The following is a 25,360-nucleotide window of genomic DNA, read 5'->3' as shown; positions in this document are numbered from 1 at the left end:
CCACGTGCATTCACTGGTTAGGAGTTTTTTCTTTCTCAACCTTTTATGCACTTTATTGGGATTTCAGTTTAAACTTGCAAAGTAGCTGAGTACCTAATTTCTAAAAAGCTGTCCTTTGCATTCTTGATCAGCATAGCTTATAAGACAAAATTTGTTTTAACAATTTTTCTCGACTGCTGGTAAGGTGGACAGGCAAAACAAAAAGCATTGAGAGACCAACAAACAGATGCCCCCGCCATGTGAAGTTAAAGTTAACAGCTTAATAGTGACATCAGTGAGATTACTGGAGCTCATTACATATAGAAGGAGGTGGTGATTGCATCTTTTGTTACACAACAAATCTAGCCTCACATTCTCTAAAAGTGAGAACTTCAATTGTTGTAAGAACTGTAGCCACACAAATTTATGATGATAGGGCCATGTCAGGTCAAAGCAAAGGTTAACATTGCAACCCAAGTTAAGTAATCCAAATTCATGTTTTATGACATAGTAAATGACATATCAAGTTTCTTGATGCTATAATTTGATATATAGTTGACTTGTGCACAAGCAGCACAGTTTCATAATGTAGGCAGTGCTGAAGATGAGACTATATCTAACTGATTGACTGGTTAACTTGAATTAGGAATAACTGTGCTTGTTTGTAGCCTTTGGATATTTGTGTAAATGTTATTTGCTTGTATGTAAATAATGGATACCTGTATCAGCATTTCCAATTAATTATACATGTTTTCAGTTTCATCATTGCACCCTGCCTAACATCCTGTTCATGAAGATATTCCGCATTCTAGACATGAATTTTGCAATGATCGGCTAACCTAATAGCTTGCCTCACTTTTCGGCACTAAAGAATACTCTGTGCATTTCTGGTCACTACATTGGAAAAACAATGTATAGGTGCAAGAGAGGGTGCAGAGAAGATTAATAAGAATGACACCAGAAATATGGGTATGTTTTATCAGATTTAGGGCTGAACTGATGAAATTCAGTAAAATTATGAAAGATTTTGATGGCATGAATACTGAGGTAATATTTGTTACTGTGGGTAAAGTCCATCAGTGTAAGATACTTACCAGGAATTCAGAAGAAACATCTTAATCTAAAATGTGTAGAACTAATTGAAGTGAATGGTACACGTGCAGTTAAGAGGAAACTAAGCGAACATATGAGGGAGAAGGTTATGATGATAGGTTCTGATCAGGAAAGATCACAGACTCGAGTAGAGCTGAAAAACCACCATGGACTAGTTAGGTTGAATGGCCTGTTTCAGCACTTCCTCCATTACCCCGTTAACAAAATGGTGATCAGAACTGCATGTGATCTACCCAAGGTTTAGTTGAGCTTTAGCATAACCTCCCTGCTTCATATTTCTACCCCTCTAGAAGTAAAACCCAGTGCTTGATTTGTTTTTTATGGACTTGCTAACCTGTGAACAACTTTTTGCAATATATCTCAACTTTGCTCTTGTTCATTTAACATTGAGAACTTATAACAAGTTTTTTTTTGAGTGACTTAGTTCAAAGGAAAAGTAGAGCAAGAAAATTCTACTTACTTCGATCCGAGAGGTTCCTGTTCTTAATCAAAATAATGCTGTTGTGTTTTTACTTGGACAATGTGATAACTCTGTTTGTGGTGTTTGAAATTTAGGAACTCTGAAGAAGGGGAAGGATCAGATTACTGAACGCAACTTCTTCCTACGGATGAAGTGTACATTAACGAGTCGGGGCCGCACTGTCAATATCAAGTCTGCAACATGGAAGGCAAGAAATTTGATAATTGAATAGTCATTCATTTCCAGAGCAATTTTTAAAAATACAGATTTTTTTTTAAAAAAATTGTTCATGGAGTCTGAGTGTTGGTAGCACAGTCAATATTTGCTAATCATCCCTAATTGTCCTTAAGGTGATGGTGAACTGCCTTCTTGAATTTCTGTTGTCCATGAGGTGTAGGCACTCCCACAGTGCTGTTTGAAGGGGAGTTCCATGATTTTTCCCACTGACACTGAAGGAACTGTGATATAGTCCCAAGTTAGAATGCGTTCCCTTTTAGATCTGAGGAAGAGTCGTATGGACCCATTGTTAGCTGTCTTTCTCTTTCCACAGACGTTGCCAGACCTGCTGAGTTTATCCAGTATTTTTTGTTTTTCAAGATTTGCAGCTTGTGCAGTATTTTGCTTTTATTTTGTGTTCCCGTGCATCTGCAGTCCTTGTCCTTCAAGTTACCTTTGCTGAATGAGAATACCTTGGATCGTTTTAAGACCATGACTTCTTTGAGGATATTCCATGTAGGCTGTGGTAAGCTCCCCAACATGGCAGATCATGACATCCAAAAGACTTCTGACAATTTCTAGGTGGAAAGCTATAATTAAACTCAAAGCTGTTGGGATTAAAGATCACTGCTATGATCGTATAAGAAACTGATTGAAAGAGGAACTCTGTGGGGTTGGAAAAGATTGATTGAAGGAGGAAATCTGTGGGGTTGAAAAAGATTGAAGGAGGAAATCTGTGGCGTTGGAAAAGTAACACTGAAATGATAATGATTTGGATGAGATATATAAGTGGGGAGAAAAATCACAAATGAAATTCGATGCAGGCAATTGTGAAGTGTTACCCATGGAAAAAAGGTGCTAATACGTGTACATTTGGGAAGACTGTTGCAATATCTCCAGGATTAATCCTGAAATCTTATTAGACTGGCTGCTAAATGTATTCATCCAGAGCACAGAGAAGCAGTTAACAAATTGGATTTTGAAATATACTTCTACATATCCATGTAGATATAATGAACAAACTGCTTCTCAGTCCAATTCTGGTAGCCTAACAAGATATCGGCTGCCGTCAGTGGTGGTGGAGGCGAACTCGCTGGGGTCTTTTAAAAGACTTCTGGATGAGTATATGGGGTTTTATGGGATTGGGCGTTATAGATAGGTGTTGATGTGATCGACGCAACTCGTGGGCCGAAGGGCCTGTTTGTGCTGTAGTGTTCTATGTTCTATGTTCTATATCTAAGTATTGGAGGCTGTATCAATCAGAAGCACAAGTTCAATCTCCAATATCAAACATGTGAGTAAAGAGAACAGTCTGGTGAAAGTTGGGTTTTTACAGACTGGAAAAAGAGGAGTCTGATATGTGATCACTGGAAATGGTTCCCCAACTCCTTTGACCTCTTAATCTCCCTCTTCCTTTAAAACCCAACTCTTGACCAAAGTTATGGTTGTTCTTCCTAATGTGTTCACTTACCAAGGCATTTCAGAATGGTTCCAATCTTTTTCAATGTTAATAGGACCGTATAAACGCATACCCTCCTCTGGATTTTTATCTCATGTGTAAACAAGATGTTAATTTGGCCAGGAACACCACAAAATGAGTAGATTTATGGCGTTAGTAGGTATGTGTTAATCAGCCATAATCTAATTGAATGGCAAATGGGGTGTGAGGCTGAGTAACCTCCTTCATTTCCTATTTTTTTAAAAGATGTAAACTGTTTATTGTTTAAAGTTCATTTACAGAAATTAATGCTATATGATTTAACTTGATTTGTACTTGAGCATCTTTAACTATTTGCATTTATATACAAAATGAGTATAAACTTAATTTTGCACTGGCTAGTTGTAGGTCCAGCTATTGTTTACAAGTTAAAATAGTAGATTAACAACTCTAATTCTATAGAACATTGTGCTGCTGTTAGTCAAAGTAGAATGCAAATGTTCCAGGTTTAAACTCTAATCTGAATTGAGTTACGCAGTCTCAGGTGGTAGAGCTGTTCCATCGTTTACAATGTCGCTGGGGGATCAGTGAGTGAGAATTAGTCAAAATTGCCACTTATTATTATTTAGTGGTTCTTATTGAACAGAGCCCAAGTGAGGGTAGGATAGGAGCTGATCAGCTGTCAAAATGAAATTATTTTAAAAGTACAATCCAATTCTTGATTTTGAAATTGGAAAGTGTCAAAGGTATTTTCTGGAGATTTTCCTACCCTCTTACTTCTCCTTGATGAGCTGGTGGAGGAAATGCAGTTTTTCTCTGACAGATGTAGGGGTAAGTTTGCATTTTGTCACAGCTGAAGAGTTTAGTTGCTGCCTCCCTAAAATGGTTTGAGAACATCATAACCTAATCCAAACTGTTCTATGCCATCTTGGTATTTAATACTAGTATCTTAGTAGTAATTCTGTTCCATCAAGTAGCATTCAGATCAAGATTGAATTAAAATCTGCTTCACAAATCTGATCTATGAATACTGCTGAATTGCTTAAAGTAGATGCAGCGCTTAAGATCCTGGGACCTACCAAATGCTGACTTTGATGATCTTCTATAGGTCCTTCATTGCACAGGACATATTCGAGTATACAAATCCAATAATGAGCAGACCCATTGTGGTTACAAGGAGCCACCAATGACCTGCCTGGTTTTGATCTGTGAGCCCATTCCACATCCATCCAACATAGAGGTACCACTGGATAGCAAGACATTTCTCAGTCGTCACAGCCTGGACATGAAGTTCTCCTATTGTGATGAGAGGTGAGTTATGTAACATCGGGATAAATACTCTTTTTTTTAATCTGTTTGAAATGATAAATCATTCAGGTTGAATTTATCAAGGCGTTAACATGTTTGAATCATCTCAAATTCTCTTCAGATAACCTTATTCCTGTAGATTATAGAAATAGCAAGAAAAATAATTTCTCAATGCAAATAATTATTTTAGAAGTTGAATGAATATATCAAATAAAGTAATTTTAATGGGGAAAATTAAACGATTTATATCCTGTTTCCCTAAAGATGAGTTCTATTAAACCCAGTATTCTGGATCTGTGGTTTGCCATACAGAAATGAAGAAAATGCAATATCTTGTCCATGTTTTACCATTTTGTTTGAACCTGTAGTATAACATCCATTGACTCTGTCGACACTTCCCACTGCCTCAGCAAAGCAGTCTGCATAACTAAGGACCCCTTACACCCTGGACATTCTCTCTTCCACCCTCTTCCTTCAGGAAAAAGATACAAAAGTCTGAGGTCACGTACCAACTGAGTCAAGAACAGCTTCTTCCCTGCTGCTGTCAGACTTTTGAATTGACTTACCTTGCATTAAGTTGCTCTTTCTCTACAGCCTAGCTATGACTGTAATACTACATTCTGCACTCTCTTGTTTCCTTCTCTATGAACTGTATGCTTTGTATAGCGTGCAAGAAACAATACTTTTCACCATCTTAATACATGTGACAATAATAAATCAAATCAATGTTCTTATCTTAAATATAATTAGACAGAACCAGTTGTATGTCTGTACTATAATAATAACTGTCCACATAAATGAAATATTAATGGAGCAATTGGATTGTTCGCTTGTCATTAACATGATCTGTATTTTAGAGTTCGTCAGAGGGTATTTAGCTTGCCTGTTTAATTACGTTAGACAAAATAACTGGGGTATGATAATACAACCTCTAAAGCTCATGTAAATATTGAAAGCTTTAAAATCTACACTTGGTACATTAATCTTTCTTGACCCTGAATTAGTTATGCATTGGACTAATTAGCTTCATGCATATTGCATATCATCATGGAATAAAAGATCTTTTCATCACATTAGCGTCTACTTTGATTTTGTTTTTTGAGTTGTTATTGATAAATCTATTCATATCCTAAAGACAAGTAAAGAAACATGTGCATTTATGCAACACCTTTCACAGAATCAGGATGCCCCAAATTTCTTTGCAAGCAATTAAGTATTTTTTTGAAGTGAAAGTTATTGTAAGAAACATGCAGCCAAATTGCACACAGCAAACTCTCTCAAACAGCAGAGGAATAATAATCAGATAATCTTTTTTGTGATGTTGATTGAGAGATTAATATTGATCAGGGCACCTGGGATAACTGCACTGCTGTTCTCTGAAACCATGCCATGGGATTATTACCCATTTTTAGTTGGTCTAAGTAACAGTAGTAAAGCCCTTCTGTAACTCATGAGTAAAGTTGCACAATGTGAAATAAAAACAAAAAATGCCGGAAATACTCAACAAGTCAGGCAACCTCTGGAGAGAAATAAGAGTTAACATTTCAGGATTTCAAGATGTATCTTTAGTTCTGATGAAAAGCCATTTCAACCTGAAAAGTTAAATCTTATTTCCCACCACGGACACTGCCTGACCTGCTGAGTGTTTCAGGAATTTTTGTTTTTACTTTAGATTGTCAACATCTGCAGTATTTTGCTTTTGTGTTATGCAATGTGATTCTATTAAACCACCTGTTAACCTCATATTACTTTCAAAAATACTGTTTAAAAAAAATTCAAAAAAGACCTTTGGTACAGCCCTATAAACCATCAGCGCCACCATAAGATCTTCTCTTTAAGTATATAAATGAAACCAGGACAATTTAGAAAAAATTGTGGAAATCCCTCACTGACTCCCCCCCAATCTCCCCGCCACCCCCTCCAAGCTGATGCTAAGTGATGAAAATAACTGGTCCCTGCTAAATCAAACCCCTTTTATAATTTGTAACATGTTCCTCATTCTTATAAAAAATATATAAATTCTGAAATTTGCATGCTGACTAAAAATGTGTTTGTATATGCTCTCCCAAAAGAGTGTCTTGAATATGATTATTGAATATAATCTTCCAAATAAAGTTCTAATCAGTATATCTAGTTTAATGTGGGATTAAAAGAGACATGGCATTTGTTTTTTGCAGCATGACAGTTTTATACTGAACATCTACACAGATACTTTTTCATGTGTGTATATCTCTCTTAATTTGCTATGCAGAATAACTGAATTAATGGGTTACCAGCCAGAAGAATTGCTGGGTCGTTCTGTCTATGAATTTTATCATGCAATGGATTCAGACCATCTGACTAAAACTCATCATGACTGTAAGTCATTTTTCAATTAACTTTCTTACTACTTATCTCGCCTCTCCTGAATTGTGTTGGACTCAAATTTCACTGAGCTGCGATTGTGGTGAATTGTGCTCATCCCAGCTGAGTGTGATGTTAGCCACTTAAAACTTCCAATAGCATTCCATGCTTAGTATTCAAGTACATCCCTGCTCTTCCGCGTCCCCCGCCCCCACCTCCGGACCTTGTTAATGAGTACTGCACCTTTAGCCATGTTACTAGCACAAACTTAATATTGAGAAATGCTGAAAAAAAAACTTCCTGTGCTATGTGACATTTTTTTAATTTTGTTTCCTTTAGTATTTACTAAAGGCCAGGCCACCACAGGCCAGTATAGGATGCTGGGCAAGGAAGGTGGCTATGTTTGGGTGGAGACTCAGGCTACTGTGATCTACAACAGCAAAAACTCCCAACCTCAGTGTATCGTCTGTGTGAACTATGTTTTAAGGTAAGGACCTGTAAATGGTTACCTAGAAAGCGCATTGTGCAAATCAGCTTCTAATTTGTAATTTTCATTTTAATTAGCTACAGTGAGTGAAAGAATGTATCCATTGCTTCATTAATGTATTTCTCCATGAAAACAGCAGTAGGACGCGCCATTATCCAATTATTTAAGAAACAAGTGTAGCGCTGCAAAAATTGTTTGGAATAAATTTGACTGAACTGTTCTCTTTTGGCATACATTCCCTGTTAATTACCTGTTAATAGCAAAATGGGAAGAGAATCCAGAAAGCGTAGCTCCTCTTGCAGAGTAAGCAGTGATTCTGGTATTGTGAAGAAGTTTGACCTAATTTAATATTTTCACCAGAAATGCATGATGCAATCTTGAAAGCAGGGGACATAAAGGAGCAGGAAGATTTTTTCTAAGTTGTTTGAACATAAGAACTAGGAGTAGGCCCCTCAAGCCTGCTCCGCCATTCAATAAGATCATGGCTGACCTTTTCATGGACTCATCTCCACTTACTCACTCATTCACCATAACCCTTAATTCCTTTACTGTTCAAAAATTTATCTATCCTTGCCTTAAAAACATTCAATGAGGTACTCTCAACTGCTTCACTGGGCAGGGAATTCCAAAGATTCACAACCCTTTGTATGAAGAAGTTCCTCCTCAACTCGGTCCTAAATCTGCTTCCCCTTATTTTGAGGCCATTCCCCCTAGTTCTAGTTTCACCCGCCAGTGGAAACAACTTCCCTGCTTCTATCTTATCTATTCCTTTTACAATCTTATACGTTTCTATAAGATCTTCCCTCATTCTTCTGAATTCCGATGAGTATAGCCCCAGTCTACTGTGTCTGTTCTCATAAGCCAACGCTCTCAGCTCCAGAATCAACCTAATGAATCTCCTCTGCACCCTCTCCAATACCATTATATCCTTTCTCAAGTAAGGAAACCAAAACTGTACACAGTACTCCCAAGTGTAGCTTCACCAGCACCTTATACAGCTGCAACATAACTTCGCTGTTTTTAAACTCCATCCCTCTAGCAATGAAGGACAAAATTCCATTTGTCTTCTTAATTACTTGCTGCACCTGCAAAGCAACTCCTTGTGATTGTTGCACAAGGACACCCAGGTCCTCTACACAGCAGCATGCTGCAATTTTTTTACCATTTAAATAATAGTCCATTTTGCTGTTATTCCAACCAGAATGGATGACCTCACGTTTACCAACATTGTACTCCATTTGCCAGACCCGCACCTACTCACTTAGACTATCTATATCTCTTTGCAGACTCTCAGCATCCTCTGCACAGTTTGCTCTGCCACTCATCTTAGTGTCATCTGCGAATTTTGACACACTACACTTGGCCCCCAACTCCAAATCATCTATGTAAATCTTTGCACACCACTAGTCATTGATCGCCAACCATCTCCAATTGCAACAGGACCTTGATCAGTTGGACCAGTGGACTGACGAATGGCAGATGGAGTTTAATTTAGACAAATGCGAGGTGATGCATTTTGGTAGATTTAACGAGGGCAGGACTTAGTTAATGGTAGGGCGTTGGGGAGAGTTACAGAACAAAAAGTTCTAGGGGTACATGTTCATAGCTTCTTGAAAGTGGAGTCACAGGTGGACAGAGTGGTGAGGAGGGCATTCGGTTTGCTTGGTTTCATCAGTCAGAACATTGAATACAGGAGTTAGAACATCTTATTGAAGTTGCACAAGACATTGGTAAGGCCGCACTTGGAATAATGTGTGCAATTCTGGTTACCCTATTATTGAAAGGGTATTATTAAACTAGAAAGAGTGCAGAAAAGATTTACCAGGATGCTACCAGGACTTGATGGATTGAGTTATAAGGAGGGGCTGGATAGGCTGGGACCTTTTTGTCTGGAGCATAGAGACTGAGGGGTGACCTTAGAGGTCTAGAAAATAATGAGGGGCACAAATTAGCTAGATAATCAATATCTTTACTCGAAGGTAGGGGAGTCTAAAACTAGAGGGCATAGGTTTAAGGTAAGAGGGGAGAGATACAAAAGTGTCCAGAGGGGCAATTTTTTCAGTGTAGTGAGTGTCAACAAGCTGCCAGAGATACTAGTAGAGGCGGATACAATTTTGTCTTTTAAAAATCATTTAGATAGTTATATGGATATGATGGGTATAGAGGGATGCGGGCAATTGAGACTAGCTTAGGGGTTTTAAAAAAAGGGGCGACATGGACAAGTGGGGCCGAAGGGCCTGTTTCTATGCTGTAAACCTCAATAACACTAACCAGAAAAACATCTATTTACCCCCACTCTTTGCTTTCTATTAATTAACCAATCCTCTATCCATGCTAATACATTACCCATAACATCGTGCATCCTTATCTTCTGTAGCAGTCTTTGGTGTGGCACCTTGTCAAATGCCTTTTGGAAATCAGATACATCACATCCACAGGTTCCCCTTGTCCATTGCACATGTAATGTTCTCAAAGAATTACACCAAATTAGTCAAACATGACCTTCCCTTCATGAACCTATACTGCATCTTACCAGTAGGACAATTTGTGTCCAGATGTCTCGCTATTTCTTCCTTGATAGATTCAAGCATTTTCCTGACTACAGAAGTTAAGCTAACTGGCCTTTAGTTACCTCCTTTTTTAAACAGTGATGTCACATTTGCTGTTTTCCAGAGTCCAGTGAACTTTGGTAAGATACCACTAGTGCATTTGCTATTTCTGCCCCCCCCCCCCCCCCCCATCCCTTTTAGTACCCTCGGATTCCATCAGGACCAGGAGACTTGTCTACCTTTAGCCCCATTAACCTGCCCATCACAACCTCTTTCGTGATAATAGTTTATAGGTCCTCGCCTGCCATAGCCTTCCTATCATCAATTTTTGGCATGTTATATGTGACTCCCATTGTGAAGACTGATACAAAATACCTGTTCAATGTCTCCGCCATTTTCTCATTTCCAATTATTACATCCCCCTTCTCATTTTCTAAAGGACCAATGTTTACTTTAGCTACTCTTTTTCATTTTATATATTTGTAGAAACTTTTGCTATCTGCTTTAAAATCTGAGCTAGTTTACTTTCATAATCCATCTTACTTTTCTTTATAGTTTTTTTAGTGGGTTTCTATTGACCTTTAAAGATTTCCCAATCCTCTAGATTTCCACTAATCTTTGTCACTTTGTATGCATTTTCTTTCAATTTGATACCCTCATTTATTTCCTTAGATATCCATGACTGATTATCTCTTTTTTTTTACAGTCCTTCCTTGTCACTGGTATGTACTTTTGCTGAGCACTATGAAAGTTCATTTTAAAAGTCCTCCACTGTTCCTCAATTGTCTCACCATGAAGTTTTTGCTCCCAGTACACCTTAGCCAATGCCTCCCTCATCCTTTTGTTTAAGCACAAGACACAGTATTGGTACTGGATTTTACCTTCTCGCTCTCCATCTGTATTTTAAAGTCAATCATATTGTGATCGCTTCTTCCGAGAGAATCCCTAACTGCAAGATCATTCATTATTCCTGTCTCTTTACACAGGACCAGATCTAGGATAGCTTGCTCCCTCGTAGGTTCCATTACATACTGTTCCAGAAAGCTTTCGAGGATACATTCAATGAACTCCTCCTCAAGGCTGCCTTGACTGACCTGTTTTGAGCATTGATACGTAATTAAAATCCCCCATAATAATTTCTGTACCATTTTTACATGCAACCGTTATTCCTTTGTTTATTTTTCGCCCCACCGTGATGTCATTATTTGGTGGCCTATAAATTACGCCTATCAGTGACTTTTTCTCCTTACTATTTCTAATTTCCACCCAAATGGATTCAACTTTTTTTTTCCATAGAATCTATATTATCTCACTATTGCCCTGATGTCATCCTTAAATATCACAGCTACATCACCTTCCTGTTGGTCCCTCCAAACAGTCTGATAACCCTGGATATTTAACTCACAGTCGTGACCATCCTGCAACCATGTCTCTGTAATGGCCACCAAATCATACCTGTTCGCAATGATTTGTGCCGTCAACTCATTTACCTTCTTTCAAATGCCATGAGCATTCAGCTAAAGTGACTTGCATAAAACTTGTAGTTTCAGAATGCTGACCTGTACAGTTCAAATGCTGTACAGATGTGCAAAGTTGCATATCTCAAGGGGGTGGATGCTTGGAAGGAGCAAGGAGCCACATAGCTCATTTGTCTATTATAGCATGAGTTGTATTGGTTTTTTCCTTCCCCTAGTGGTCTTGTTGAGAAAGAAGTGGTTCTTTCACTGGATCAAACGGAGCGTGCACCTGTATCTGATGAGAAGCCTGAGGAACCTAGTAAGAGCCCTGTTTCGTCCACAAACAAAAAGGCGGACAATCTTTTTGACAAACTGAAAGAGGAGCCAGAAGCTTTGACTCAGCTTGCACCAGCTGCTGGCGATACAGTTGTCTCACTGGACTTCAGCCCCTCAGGTTGGAACCTCTTGCTGTGTGTCATATTTGTGTGTATTTTTGTGTCTATTATAAATTACACAGGGAACATAGGGTTTTGTAACTGGCATGCCCTCAGGGACTAGAGAAATTCAAAAGCATCATAATACCCAGGGATGATGCTTTACCCCTCTATCTCTGCTGACCCAAGAAGAGAAAGGTTTCAAGCACTTGTTGACAGCTTGCACTAGCATAGCACCTTCAAATGTAGCAAAATATCTTGGGCAGGAGGGATCACGAACTGAGCATTAACAATTAGAGGAATTAAGAAGAATGATTTGAAGTAGGATTTTTGTAGGTTTCTGAAGGTAGAGAAAGATGTAAGGAGCTGCAAGTATATAAGGAAAAAAAAATTTCAGAGTGCTGGTGTGTGATGGACTAAAGGTTGTTGCATTGATATCTCATGGAAATGGTGTGATGGAGAAAGAAACTAATTGGCAGATTGGAGTTGAACGCTGAAGGGCTAATGCAAATGCCAGGAGCATGGTGGAAAAAAGCCCATCAGAAGAAAAGATTTAATTTAAATGTGTTGAAGAACAGAAATGTGATGGGGACCATTAGTGTTTACTTATTGGTGTCACAAGTAGGCTCACATTACCACTCCAATGAAGTTATTATGAAAATCTCCTAGTCACCACATCCCAGCGCCTGTTCAGGTAAACATGAGGGGGAATTTAGCATGTCCAGAGCACCTAACCAGCATGTTTTTCAGACTGTGGGAGGAAACCAGAGCACCCAGAGGAAATCTACGCAGACGCAGGAATAACGTGCAAATCCCACACAGATAGTGACCCAAGCCGGGAATCGAACCAGGGTTCCTGGCACTGTGAGGCAGCAGTGGTAAGCACTGAATGGGACTCTGACTGTCTCTGTGGATGTGTTCATTCTGTTCCATCAAACACTCCGAGGGCAAGTCAGTTATTAAGGACAATTGAACTGTCATTAAGGACAGTTGAAGGCAAGTAGAATGTAGTAGTAATGTTGGAGTGAATTGGACTAAGAGCTTGTATAAGTGGATCTCGGTCAGTGACATTGAGGGTGGAAATTGCAGGTGAGAATCTGAGCAACATTAAAGGTGAGGGCATATCATAATGCTGCTTACTGTTGAATTCAGCCTCAATGAGCAGGTGGGAAGAAGATGGAACTTAGCAGAAGTATAACATTGAGTGAAAGATGTACAGGATTGGCATCATTAAACTGAGCAATATTCCAGCCCATTCAAGACTTGATGTCCAAACAGGCAGCTTGAAGACAGTTGTCATGTTCAGTGTAGTAAATAACAGAGAAAAGGAATATGTATGGAACTTCGTCTGATGCTGATTGATGACAGGGTTAAGGATGGAACATTTGAGCGTGTGTCCATTGAGGGGTAAACCATTGTATGAGATATTCTGGAAGATAATGGACAGAGTTTTGCCATCCCACCCACCATGGGAATTGTAGTAAATGGAACAGGGACCATGCAAAGGTCCGTTGACCTTGGACTGGATTTTCTGGTCTTGGTGCAAATGCAGCCTGAAAGTCCTGCCCAATGTTTCTGCTAGAAATGACTGGAATCCTGGACTTTTTTCTAAGTCTCTGGTGAGTTAGCTGACATCAATGGATTTCCATGATTCGAAGAAGGAAAATTCAGCTTTGTTGATAAACATTGCTTAAAATGCACGTTTGGAAAATTCTGGAAGAGGATTGGAATTGATTGATGTGGAGAAATGTCCTGTTAATAGTTATTGTCCAAGCTGTCACGCAGAGCGCTATGTAGTATTGTGGGGATGGGGTGGGAGAGATTTTAGTCATGTTTTGTTTTGTACATTTTAATACTTGGTTCTTTTGTGTATTCAGTTGTATCTATCTTGCCAGTTTGCATTGGATTTTCTTTTCTTTCTGCATCCTCCTTCATTGTCTCTGAATCTGCTCCCATCCTCAGTAAATTCTATTGTAGGCTGCCTGGAAATCTCAGATTAGTGTGTGCACTTGAACTTCTCAACAGCTTCATCACATAAATTACAAGGTGTTCCCAAAGTATTTGAGTTCAAAATTCCAAGTTAGTGGAACATACCTGCTCGACTAGAACTTGATAAATAATACACATGTGCAAAATGAATGGAGATTGATTAAATTTTTCACTTTAAAACATAAATATCTTTCAATTAAATATTAAAGATGAAATTGAAGGGAAGAAAGAATTTGTACTTGTATTGCACCTTTCACAAGGTGCCAAGGTATTTTACAGACGATTCTTTCAATGAAGCCACGGTTGTGAATTAGGAAAATTGATAGTCAAGCAAGTCCTACAGACATCAATGTGATAATGACCTGATTATTGGTTTTAGTAGGTGATAGTTAATATTAACCAGGAAATAGAGAAAGGGGTTAATATTCAAACTTCTACTGTTGAACATTGGGAGTTGAGTGTTCCAATTTGCCTTCTCATAATTATCATAGAAACCCTATAGTGCAGAAGAAGGCAATTCGGCCCATCAAGCCTGCACCATCAACAATTCTATCCAGGCCTACCCCCATCACCCCACATATTTACCCTGCTAGTGCCCTGACGCCAACGGGCAATTTAGTGAGGGCAATCAACCTAACCCGCACATCTTTAGACTGTGGGAGGAAACTGGAGCACCCAGAGTAAACCCAAGCAAACATGGGGAGAATGTGCAAACTCCACACTTAAACATAATTGTAAAAGCATTTTGAATGATGCAAGTTTATTAGACAGGATTTGGTTTGGTCAGGTTTGTAAACTTAGCAGTTTGGGGTGAATAAATCTTTATATATTGAGGCAAAGTTGATAAACTTGTAAAAAAAACTTTTTGTTTTTAAACTCAGAAATGCAGCCGTTTAAAGAGGTGCCTCTCTACAATGATGTCATGTTGCCCTCCTCCACGAACCAGAAGACGGTAGACATGGCACTGTCACCCTTGCCTCCCACTGACTCAAAAAAGCCACTGTGCAATAGCACAGATCCAGCCTTGAATTTAGAATCCATCATCAAGCTTGAAACAAACCAAGAGTCGCTGGAATTTTCATTTACCATTCCACAAATGAATGAGCAGCCGAGCAGCTCTTCCTGTCCCTGCACCAGTCAGAATTCACCACAAGTAAGTTTTTTACCAAGTGCTTGTAAAGAAGTCATTAAATATAACCAATGTGCTTATTTATTACTTGAATTGTGTATCAAATGTAAAAGTTTACTGTCCTTCATATGACCATACCTTCATGTGTGCATTGAAACACATTCCAGTGCTGCTGTTAACTTGCCTATTATGAAGTGTTTGATGGCAGCATTAGAGAAACAGCAGAAAGCCCAAACATTAGATTCCTTTCCTCTAACAGAAGATGTCCAAGTTGAGGCTCTATACTTCCTGATTTTTTTTGTTTTGTTTTTGTTTTACTGAAACAATTGAAGTGCATCACACTATTTATGTTCACAGCCAAGCAGCCCTTCAGATTACTGCTTTAATGTGGATACAGACATTTCCAATGAGTTCAAACTGGATATAGTGGAAAAGCTGTTTGCAATTGATCCGGAGGCCAAACACCCATTCTCTGTTCAGGTATGACATAACTCCTCAGAATAAGTTTTATGTATTATTAATAAAAAGCAATTCAACTAAAGTGGATGCATTGTTGGTCATCTTCCAAGATGTTTTAGACTCTGCAACATTTCCTACGGATTGAAGGATAGCTAATGTGACCCACTATTTAAAATGGGTGATAGAAAGAAAACGGAATTATAGACAGGTCAGCCTGATGTCAGTAATGCGGTTCATTATAAAAGATTTAATAGAGTACTTGGAAAACAGTGGCAGGATCGGACAGAGTCAGCATTGATTTATGAAAGGGAAATCTATTGGAAACTAATAGAGTTGATGAGGGGGAAGGCAGTGGATATAGTTCATTTGAGTTTTCAGAAGGTTTTTGACAAGGTGCCACGTAAGGTGCATGTAAAATGGAAGTCCTTGTGATTGGGGGCAATGGGTTGATAGAAAGCTATTTGGCAGACAGGAAACAAGGAGTAGGAATAAATGGGCTTTTTTCCAAGTATCAGGCAGTGACTAGTGAGGTGCCACAGGGTCAGTGCTAGAGCCCCAGCTATTCACAATGTATATTGTCAGGAAGATGCAGAGATGTCCAAGTGTGATTTGGACAAGTTGAATGAGTGGGCAAATGCATGGCAGATGCAGTGTAATGTGGATAAATGAGGGGTAATCCACTTGGGTACTAAAAGCAGGAAGAGAGATTGTTATCTGAATGTTATAGATTGAGAGAGGGAAATCAGTAATGAGACCTGGGTGTCCTTGTACACCAGTCGCTGAAAGTAAGCATGCAGGTGCAGCAAGCAGTAAAGAAGGCAAATGGTATGTTGATCTTCATAGTGAGAGGAGTCAAGCACAGTGCAGGGACGTCTTGCTGCAATTATGCAGGACCATGGTAAAGCCATGCAGTTTCGGTCTCATCTAAGGAGGGATGTTTTTGCTATAGAGGCAGTGCAGTGAATATTTACCAGACTGATTTATGGGATGATGGGACTGATGTATGAGGAGAAATTGAGTCATGCAGAATTATATTCGCTGGAGCTGGCATTTCAAAAAAAATTAGGGGAGACGTCGTAGACACGGATAAAGTTCTAACAGGATTAAACAGGGTAGATGTAGGAAGGATTTCCTGATGACAGGAAGTCCAGAATGAGAAGTCACAGTTTAAGGAAGTAGGGCAAACCATTTAGGATCGAAATGAAGAGAAATTTCTTCAGATAGTGAGCCTGTGGAATTTTCTGTCACAGAAAGCAGTTATCCCAAAACATTGTATGTCTTCAAAAAGTAGTTGGATATAGCTCTTGAGGCTAAAAGGATCACAGAATATGAGGGGAAAGCAGACACAAGTTACTGAGTTGGATGATCGGCCATCATCATAATGAATAGTGGAGCAGGCTCGCAGGGATTTGTGGCCTGCTCCGGCTCCTATTTTCTATGTTTCTACTTTATAGTAGTATACTATAGCACTGTATTAGAAACTAAACTGCAAAGTAAAGACAGTCAGAACAAAAAATCCTGCACTACTGTTATTTATGGAGCTGTATATTTGTGGTTAGTGAATGGGAGGAGACAAAGAGAGGACTTGTGGATAGGAAACCTAAAGTATGTGTTTTAACTACTTGCAGTTTGAATTTAGTTCCCCAAGTTTTGACACAAGAACCCAATTCAAAGCAGGCAGAGAAGCATAGTAAGATAGCGATAGCGGTTTGGTAAGAGGGATGGGAAATGTAAATTGTGGTATGGTAAGGGGACAGCTTGTTGGACCTGAAGGAAATACTTGTGCTTCTCCCAACGCACGAGCATTCTTTAAAAGCAATTGTTTTGTGGACCCAGTCCTTGATCTCTCTTTATCTGTTGCAAAACCTAGCCAGTATAGAATAAAAGTAGAAACAAACATTGTTAAAATGAGGACATGCAACCTTCATAAAATATTTGAGTGACCATCCTGCCTTGGAGCAGATTGGTTGTCCACTGTTCCTCCAGTCTCTTAAAACTGGAAGTGGCCAGGTCCATGTTGGGTTCCTGTTTCAGCCTTTTAATTCGAACCCAACCGATTTTTGGGGCTTAGACATGCTCCTACCTCACCCATGTCTCAGTACGTAACAGTACACTTATATGAATTATATGACTAAGATAGAATATCCATGTTACATTCAGTTAACCATTCACTGAGTGTTGAAGCAGATTATATTTTATAGAGATAATTTAGGCAGAGATCTGGCATATGTAAGCCTCTACTGTAAATAAGCATCCATTGATGTGAGAATAATTGAATTCAGTTTGCAAGTGCAATTCTTTTGATCAAATCTACTTAATTCTATCTAAAACTTAATTATGTTCTGACTACTTGATGATAATGTAATGATTAATTTCACTAGGACATTAATGACTTGGATTTAGAGATGTTGGCCCCTTATATCCCAATGGATGATGACTTTCAGCTTCGATCACTGGACCAGACTTCACCACTTGCTGATTCTCAAACCACGTCTACCAAAACACCGAGCCTGAACACCATGGTTGGTGTCTTCTCAGACACTGGAACATCTGATAATAACACTCCAGACAAATACATGCCAACGTTAAAAAAAACAGTGGAAAATATTGAGCCTCCAGTTGCAACAAAATCATTGTCTTCCCTGCACACAAATCAAATAGTTAGTACTCCAGGCTCACCACAAAATGAGAAAAGCAGCAAAACAGCTTCACCTGTTCGAACCGGAGGAAAAGAATTAATAACTCAGCAGACTGATACTTCACATCCACAAAGTACCATGTCTCCAGTGGAGTCGTTGCTTACTTACAGTGAAAGGTAATGTTATAAGTTTTAGGTCTGCCTTAAATATTGTCATGGTGCTCGTAACTCCTCAAGCAGCCCACCATTTCCATTTATAAATGTGCTTGTGCCAACCAATAACTAATTGTACATTAGCATAGACATGAATGATTGTAACAATAGTTGTGGGTAGGTCTGAATTGTTGAGCTTATTTTGTAGCTAGCAAACGAACATATAGAATAAGACTGAGTAAATTCCAATTTGTTCAATCCTGCTGCTTTCTTCAAAAATTTTGTGGGAAATTAATAAACTGTGCAGCCTGTCCCTTTTATGGTTTGATTTCTTTAGACATCTAATTATAAATGTTTATCCTATATTTTGGTTTTAACTCTGGAACAAGAACTCTCCATTACTGTTTTTTGTTTTGTTGGCATTTATCACGAGGGGGATAGCATATAAAAGCAGGGAGGTCTTGCTGCAACTGTACAGGGCACTGGTGGGGCTGCAGCTGGAGTACTGTGTGCAGTTTTGGTCGTCGCGTTTGCGGAAGGATATATTGGCCTTGGAGTGCAGAGAAGGTTCACTAGGCTGATACCGGAGATGAGGGGGTTAGTCTGTGAGGAAAGATTGAATAGACTGGGCCTGTACTCATTGGAGCTTAGAAGGCTGAGGGGGGATCTTATAGAGACATATATGATAATGGGCTAGATAGGGTAGAGGTAGAGAGATTCTTCCCGCTTAGAAAGGATAGCAGAACTAGAGGGCACAGCCTCAAAATAAGAGGGTTTAGATCGGAGTTGAAGAGGAACTTCTTCACTCAAAGGGTGGTGAGTCTGTGGAATTCTCTGCCCATTGAAGTGGTGAAGGCTACCTCGCTGAATATATTTAAGTCACGGGTAGATAGGTTTCTGATAGACAAAGGAATTAAGGGTTATGGGGAGAAAGCAGGAAATTGGAACTGATCCACTTCAGATCAGCCATGATCTTGTTGAATGGCGGGGCAGGCTCGAGGGGCTAGATGGCCTACTTCTGCTCATATTTCTTGTGTTCTTTAAAATGTGACTGCCCCAACATTCACTCTTCCCCATCCCCACCATTTCCAACGCTAACTTTTGTTCTCTTTCCTCTTAATATTAAGGGCAATTTTAAATACTTTGCTTGCATTTTTCTCTCTTCCAGTGTCTTTTAATTAATTACTTATGCTTTCTAATGTGCCCTATTCTATACATTTTTTATTTGTAAGTTTAAGATACATTACTCTCCCAGTCTCCTCTACCTGAATTCATTTTAAGCCTTTTGTTAGTTACCCTGGTACTCCAGTGTTTTCACCACCTAGCAGGATTTAACAGGATGCATATTTTCTGTGAGGACATTGAGTAAGCTTGGGCAATTCAGTGGGACTGGGCTTTTGAATAGAACTACTTGAATGGAGAATAGGAAAGGTGGCTGCTTTGATAATAAGACTAGGCATTCGTGCTATGCCTTACATTTGCCCGGCTGTACGAGATGCTAGCACTGTATAGTCAAAACAAGTAGTTTTCTCTAGTGCATAATTTAGCAAAGTGTAAGTGTTGCAGAGCTTTGTGATAATACAGTTGCAGTATAACCATGTTTTGATTTCTTGAAGACCTGCAACAAAAGCAGCTCCAAATGAAGACCTGAGCCCGACGTTGCTGCTTTTGCACAACTCGCCAAGGAAGCGCAAGCTGGAAAATGCAGCCTCGCTGTTTGAAGCAGTTGGAATTGTAGGTGTTTGTTTTCTGTTTTGCCTTGATATTCTATCTAAAGTTTGATATTTGTCTCAGCACAGTATGTGTAGTAAGTAGCTCTTGGGATATAATAAATAATGCCAATTGTGAAAATGCAACATGATTCCATAACCACACAATGTAGGCAAGACAGTGTTTTGAATTGATACCACCAGATGTGTAGAAAGGTTTGCTGGGGAACGGAGAGTACAATTCAGTAATTCCTCCTTTGACATAGTGGCTGCATTCCTGAAAGAGGTTAAGCAATCCAGATTTTCCCATTACAACCAATACAAATGCTATGGTCAGGATCTTGAATCCCTACAGTGCAGCAGAGACCATTCAGCCCATTGAGTCTGTCCAACTCTTTGACAGACCACCTTACCCAAGTCCTCTCCCCGCCAAATCCTCGCAACTCCACACACATTTCCCATGGCTAATCCATCTAACCTGCACATCTTTGAAGTGTGGGAGGAAATCAGAGCATCTGGAGGAAATCCACACAGTCATCCAAGGCCAGAATTGAACCCGGGTCTCTGGATTTGAGGTAGCAATGCTAACCACAGCACCACCGTGCCACCCCGTCTGTAGGACCTCTTACAACAGAGAGAAATTAAAACATTGTACCTTACAGGTTGAAATATTATATATTGCTCAATTACTACATTTTGTAAACAAATTACATTTTAAAGAAAAATATGCTAGCTCTGTTTGCCATCTCTCCCACTCCCCAATCCACTGCTTGCTGCCAATGCTTTCCACTTGCCACTTTCCCTCCTGAACCCTTGCTACCAACAAGGACTCAGGAGATGAGGAGCAGGCGTGAATCTGCAGAGTGAGAGCTGCTTCAATTTGGCAAGGTCTGCCGCAAAACAGAGAGGTAGTGATCAGGAAGATTGGGGAGCAGCTGTTCCAAAATGGCAACAGTTAGGTCATGTGACCCTGTGGGATACCCAACATGCAACAATTTTGATGCAAATCCACAGCACTGAACACCAATCTTGCCTCCATTAAAAATGCAAAATTAAATCAACATGACTCAAAATGGGGCAGCTCAAAGCAAGGACTTTCCCTTCAAATGCTGAGAGTGTGCAGTAGGTATTTTTGATGTGCACTGAAATATTGAGCTTAAATACGCATCGTGAATTACTGAAAGCTGAAATATAATGGCTGGGTATCCATTAATTCAGTTTGAGTTGTATTCTTGTGGCTACAACTTAAATGCCCCCTTGTGGCAAATTTTGTCTGCACACTATTACAAACTCCCTAAACTGAAAAGACATAGTTTTACTCTAACAAACGGATGTCAGCTCAACGATTAGCATAAAATTAACATTTCTAGAAAGGAGGTTGTGAAGAACACTTTGTAAAGTAGATACCACTTAGAATCACTAACCAAAGGGTTTTCATGTACAAAACTGTTGGATATATTGTGGATGGGGTAATCAGAAATCCATATGGAAGATTGGCACCAACATCTCAAGTTCGTAGAAAACTTTCAAGGAGCTGTGAAGCACTAGACAACCTCTGAGCTAAGACAGAAGTAACCAAAGGAATACGTTGTATTTAATGTTTCACATTCTATATTTTTAAAAGTGCATGACAGCAACTACAGTATGGTAGCGAGAATAAATATTTTGTACATGTAAATCAGTTATGATTTCAGCAAAAATAAACATTGCAATTAAAAAGACAATTAGACTTGTCTAATAGCTGCATGATGGAGCTGCTAAAAATAGAAATTAAGTACCTTGTGTAGTATTTTATAATCAGTAAGGATTGTAAGTTTCCTCCTTGTTCCCACTAAAACTGTTCTCTTAATCATCTGTAATACGTTCCCCTGCTCTTCTTTCTCTCCTCCATCCCCGCCTCCCCCTCCAATGAATTTTTGCTCTTGGGAATTTAATTGAACACTTCCAGCACCGGTGTTTGGTGGAGTGTGGAATATCATTAAGCACCAAGTTCTCTTGTTGGATTTTTTTGATCCTGAGTGAAATCAAGATTGAACGTATTTAACCATCAGCGTAACATAAATGTTTCCTGTCTCATTTGCTTTAATAAAATACCAATGAAGACTCATTTTCTTGAAGTAATTTTGTTTTAAATTTCAGTGACAAATTAGGATCATGTGTTTTACTAAATGGGCTTTAGCCACTGAAAAGATGTAAATTGCTGCAGCTTGCACAGCATCAAAAATATGCATTTTATTGTTTATCAGTTTCCAGTGAGAATGAGATTCACATTTGATCATTTCTTCTTTTACACAGGGGTTATTGTTCCAAAGTGATAGTGATCCTCCAGTGAGTACATCACAAACTTGGAAACGTGCAAGAGAATTTGATGCCAACAGCAGTGAACAGAAGACACTTGTGTTGTTACCTACAGGCAAGTTTATGGTGCTTTTGTTTTGAAATACCTTTTCCCCCTCCCCCACCCTTCTTTCCTCCATCCCACCTGTCCTTGTTGAATAGACTTCAAAGGCTACCAACTGACTGCTTTCTAAATGCTATTTCAAGTTCCCCGTAGTTGTGAGATGTTGTCCGTCTTCAAAGCTTGCATTACTGAAATTTAATACCATTATTTGTGACTCTTCTTCCTTCTCTCTCCCAAATCTAATGTAAAATTTAATCTATTGTGATGCCGGCTGTATGCTCGGGAACTATGTCTCTTTTCCAAAGATGTTCATTCTAAAGATTTGTAGGGCATGTTACAGTGGTCATCAATACATTAGGTAAACCAGTTTCTAATCCTTAATTTGAAAAAAAAGCTGTGTATCCACCTTTCTTCATTATGGAGACTGAGCTACAAATAACACTAAGGAATTACCTATAGGCTGTGGCTGGAATAAGCTCCTAAATGAGGCGTGGCCAATTGCAGATTGAATCAAAAGATCTTGTATAAGCCAACAAAATTAAATTGTTGGATCTGATCACTACATTCTGTTTGAGCAGTGTGATTTCTTTACAACATTAAAAAGGACTTAAATGTCAGGATTATTTACAATTTTTTTTAAGGGATGTTTTAAAAACTCTGAATATATGTTAAGCTGAATAAAGCATCTGTGCTCTGAAAAGTTGTGAAAACAGCTAAATTAAAATTGCATTTTAAAAATATTTTTGAATCACTGTTACTTATCTCTGGTGTTCTCACAGTTGTCTAATTTTATTTCACTTTCAGATTTAGTGACAAGGCTTCTTACTCACTCAGCAGAGGGCAGTAGCTTGCCCACGCTCACCAATTATGACTGTGAAGTGAATGCACCAATCCAAGGCAACAGGACCTTGCTTCAGGGTGAAGAAGTTCTCAGAGCGTTGGATCAAGTCAACTAAGTTCACGGTGCTGAACAAAATAACGGACAATGGTGAAGCCCCATCACCCAAAGCAGTCTATTTATATTTTCTAAATTTCATTGTTATAGAAGCCTGGCTACAGTACTACAGTTTTTTTTCTGTTAGCAGTGCTCCTCCACTGACCCCACCCGTGACCTGCTCTTTATTTGCAGTGTTGGTCTAGGTCTGTAACTCACAATTTAAAATATCTGATACTTGACGCTTTTAGGCACATGGACAAAGCCTAGGGTGGTATTTGGAGGATCAGTTGTATGACAGTGACACACCGTATATGTAAATGAGTTTTAGTGATCTATTTTAAAGAGTATTGACGACATTTTACACGAGTGTCTAATTCTTGAATTTATAATGGTTTTAATCGAAGCTGTTGAGCAAATCTTAATAAAGGGAATACAGCACCTTTTTCTAGCTAGTCAGGCCGTGACCATTCTTTAACTAGATGGGAAAGATTGTCAATGATGTCTATAAGATTCACTTATTTCAGGATTCTTGCCTGACAAGCATTGTTGCTTTGCCAGCTGTTAATTGTAGCCACAATTGCACAAAATATATTTTCTTAAGAAGTACCAGCAATCCTTTAATGCAATATGTTTTGCAGTTATAAATCTAGTTTTTAAGAGGATAAAAGCTACAACTGATTTTTTTAGTTATTTAGTAAAAATCATGTTAAGCATGGAATGCATACACAAATAATCACTTTAATTTCTGTCTTTTAAATCGAGAACAACTTGTGTTGGTCACCTATGAGGAATTAACTTCCTCTCATGTAGCTGATTGTTGGAAGCGGTGAATGTTGGAAGCTTGAATATGGACAATATCTTTTATCGTGCAGTGTAACATTTTATTGATAATTAGTCACTTGTTTGCCAGCGCAGGAGATCCTACTTGTAGTTGTGCAAGTTCATACTATAATATCATAGCAATACTTATAAGTATAAATGTTGCTGCTTATTCTGCATTGTGTAGGTAGTAATATCCGGTGTAAATGTAACTGAAACAGCATTGTATTAGAAAAGCTCCTAGTTTGTTTGGTTACCCAGTCTCTGTCTTGAAACTGAAGCCCTTTGTCAGTTATCTACCAGATATCTTAATTGGGATTTATATGTTGTTTTTCTTCTCTGCACCCCACTGCCTCCCCCCCCCCCCCTTTCCATTCCCAGGCCCAAACCAATTCTTGACTGAAACAGTCTAATGGTCTCACTTTTTTTTTATTTGCTTGTGCAATTGTACCGTATGTTCAGTCATCTTTTACTGTCTGTGATTGGATCTAACACTAACTGTATTGTTTTATTACATAAATAAACATTATATGTGGACCAGGTTCACTCATTAGATTGTCATTTTTATTCATTTTTTTCCTGTGACTTGTTTGAAATTCACTTTTGAAGATGAATACTGTGGAGAAATTATCCTGGACACAGAATTTCCTGTCTTAAATTGGCAAATATAAATGTGTTCAAATGACTGTCACTTTCTTCATTGTGTTCAAGGTTGAGCTACCCAAATGCTTATTGACCATACAGTTACACAACCCATTATTTTCTATGGAGAGACATTAAGTTAATTTCCAAACCTACTGAGTATTTCCAGCATTTTTGTTTTTATTTCTGATTTTCAGCATCTGTGGCATTTTGCTTTTGATTCCACTATTTTTGTTTCTTTTTGAAAAAAAATTGCTGTGCCTTGGTAAATGTCAATATATCAAATCATTGAAAGGAATTAGTGTTGATGTTCCTGAATCTAGTCATTGCTTATCAGGGAAGCATGACCATACCTTGTGCAGGGGGCTTTTGCCAGTTATTTGAATGTGAATAGAGAGTAATGTGATGATCATTAAAGATAGGACATTAGGGTGATGGGAGTTATTGTATTACTGTTTATGAAGGGAATCGGAGTTTTATCAGTATTCAGTGACTTGCTGTTTGTTGTTGGTGGAATGAAAGTTCCTTCTGCCAGTATCCCCAACAACTTCCAATTTTATTTGTTCCCCTCCATTTGCCCCTTTCTTGATACACATGGTGGATCTTTGGTTGTAGAACACACAAAGAACCATTTTGCACATAGTCTGTGACCACTTATGATCTTGAGGGAGACCAGTAACTTGTAGAAGAAATTTGAAAT

The 25,360-nt window shown here is 38.8% G+C and overlaps 1 protein-coding gene across 1 annotated transcript in view; it reads left to right on the top strand.

Annotated features, from left to right (window-relative positions):
* LOC145352486 (hypoxia-inducible factor 1-alpha-like) overlaps positions 1 to 24,560 on the top strand; it is a 54,977-nt gene extending 30,417 nt beyond the window's left edge. The window contains exons 5-15 of the mRNA XM_080202404.1: positions 1,648 to 1,760; positions 4,315 to 4,517; positions 6,766 to 6,872; positions 7,197 to 7,344; positions 11,587 to 11,804; positions 14,655 to 14,926; positions 15,260 to 15,382; positions 17,743 to 18,176; positions 19,769 to 19,886; positions 22,157 to 22,274; positions 23,067 to 24,560. Coding sequence (XP_080058530.1) covers positions 1,648 to 1,760; positions 4,315 to 4,517; positions 6,766 to 6,872; positions 7,197 to 7,344; positions 11,587 to 11,804; positions 14,655 to 14,926; positions 15,260 to 15,382; positions 17,743 to 18,176; positions 19,769 to 19,886; positions 22,157 to 22,274; positions 23,067 to 23,218 — 2,006 coding nt within the window. The 3' untranslated portion in view covers positions 23,219 to 24,560. The remainder of the gene's footprint in view (positions 1 to 1,647; positions 1,761 to 4,314; positions 4,518 to 6,765; positions 6,873 to 7,196; positions 7,345 to 11,586; positions 11,805 to 14,654; positions 14,927 to 15,259; positions 15,383 to 17,742; positions 18,177 to 19,768; positions 19,887 to 22,156; positions 22,275 to 23,066) is intronic.
* The last annotated feature ends 800 nt before the right edge of the window (positions 24,561 to 25,360 follow it).

The sequence above is a fragment of the Carcharhinus amblyrhynchos genome, chromosome 14 (genome assembly GCF_965287045.1).
Source record: "Carcharhinus amblyrhynchos chromosome 14, sCarAmb.v2.hapA, whole genome shotgun sequence".
Classification (NCBI taxonomy): domain Eukaryota; kingdom Metazoa; phylum Chordata; class Chondrichthyes; order Carcharhiniformes; family Carcharhinidae; genus Carcharhinus; species Carcharhinus amblyrhynchos.
This window is presented reverse-complemented; position numbering and strand designations above follow the sequence as displayed.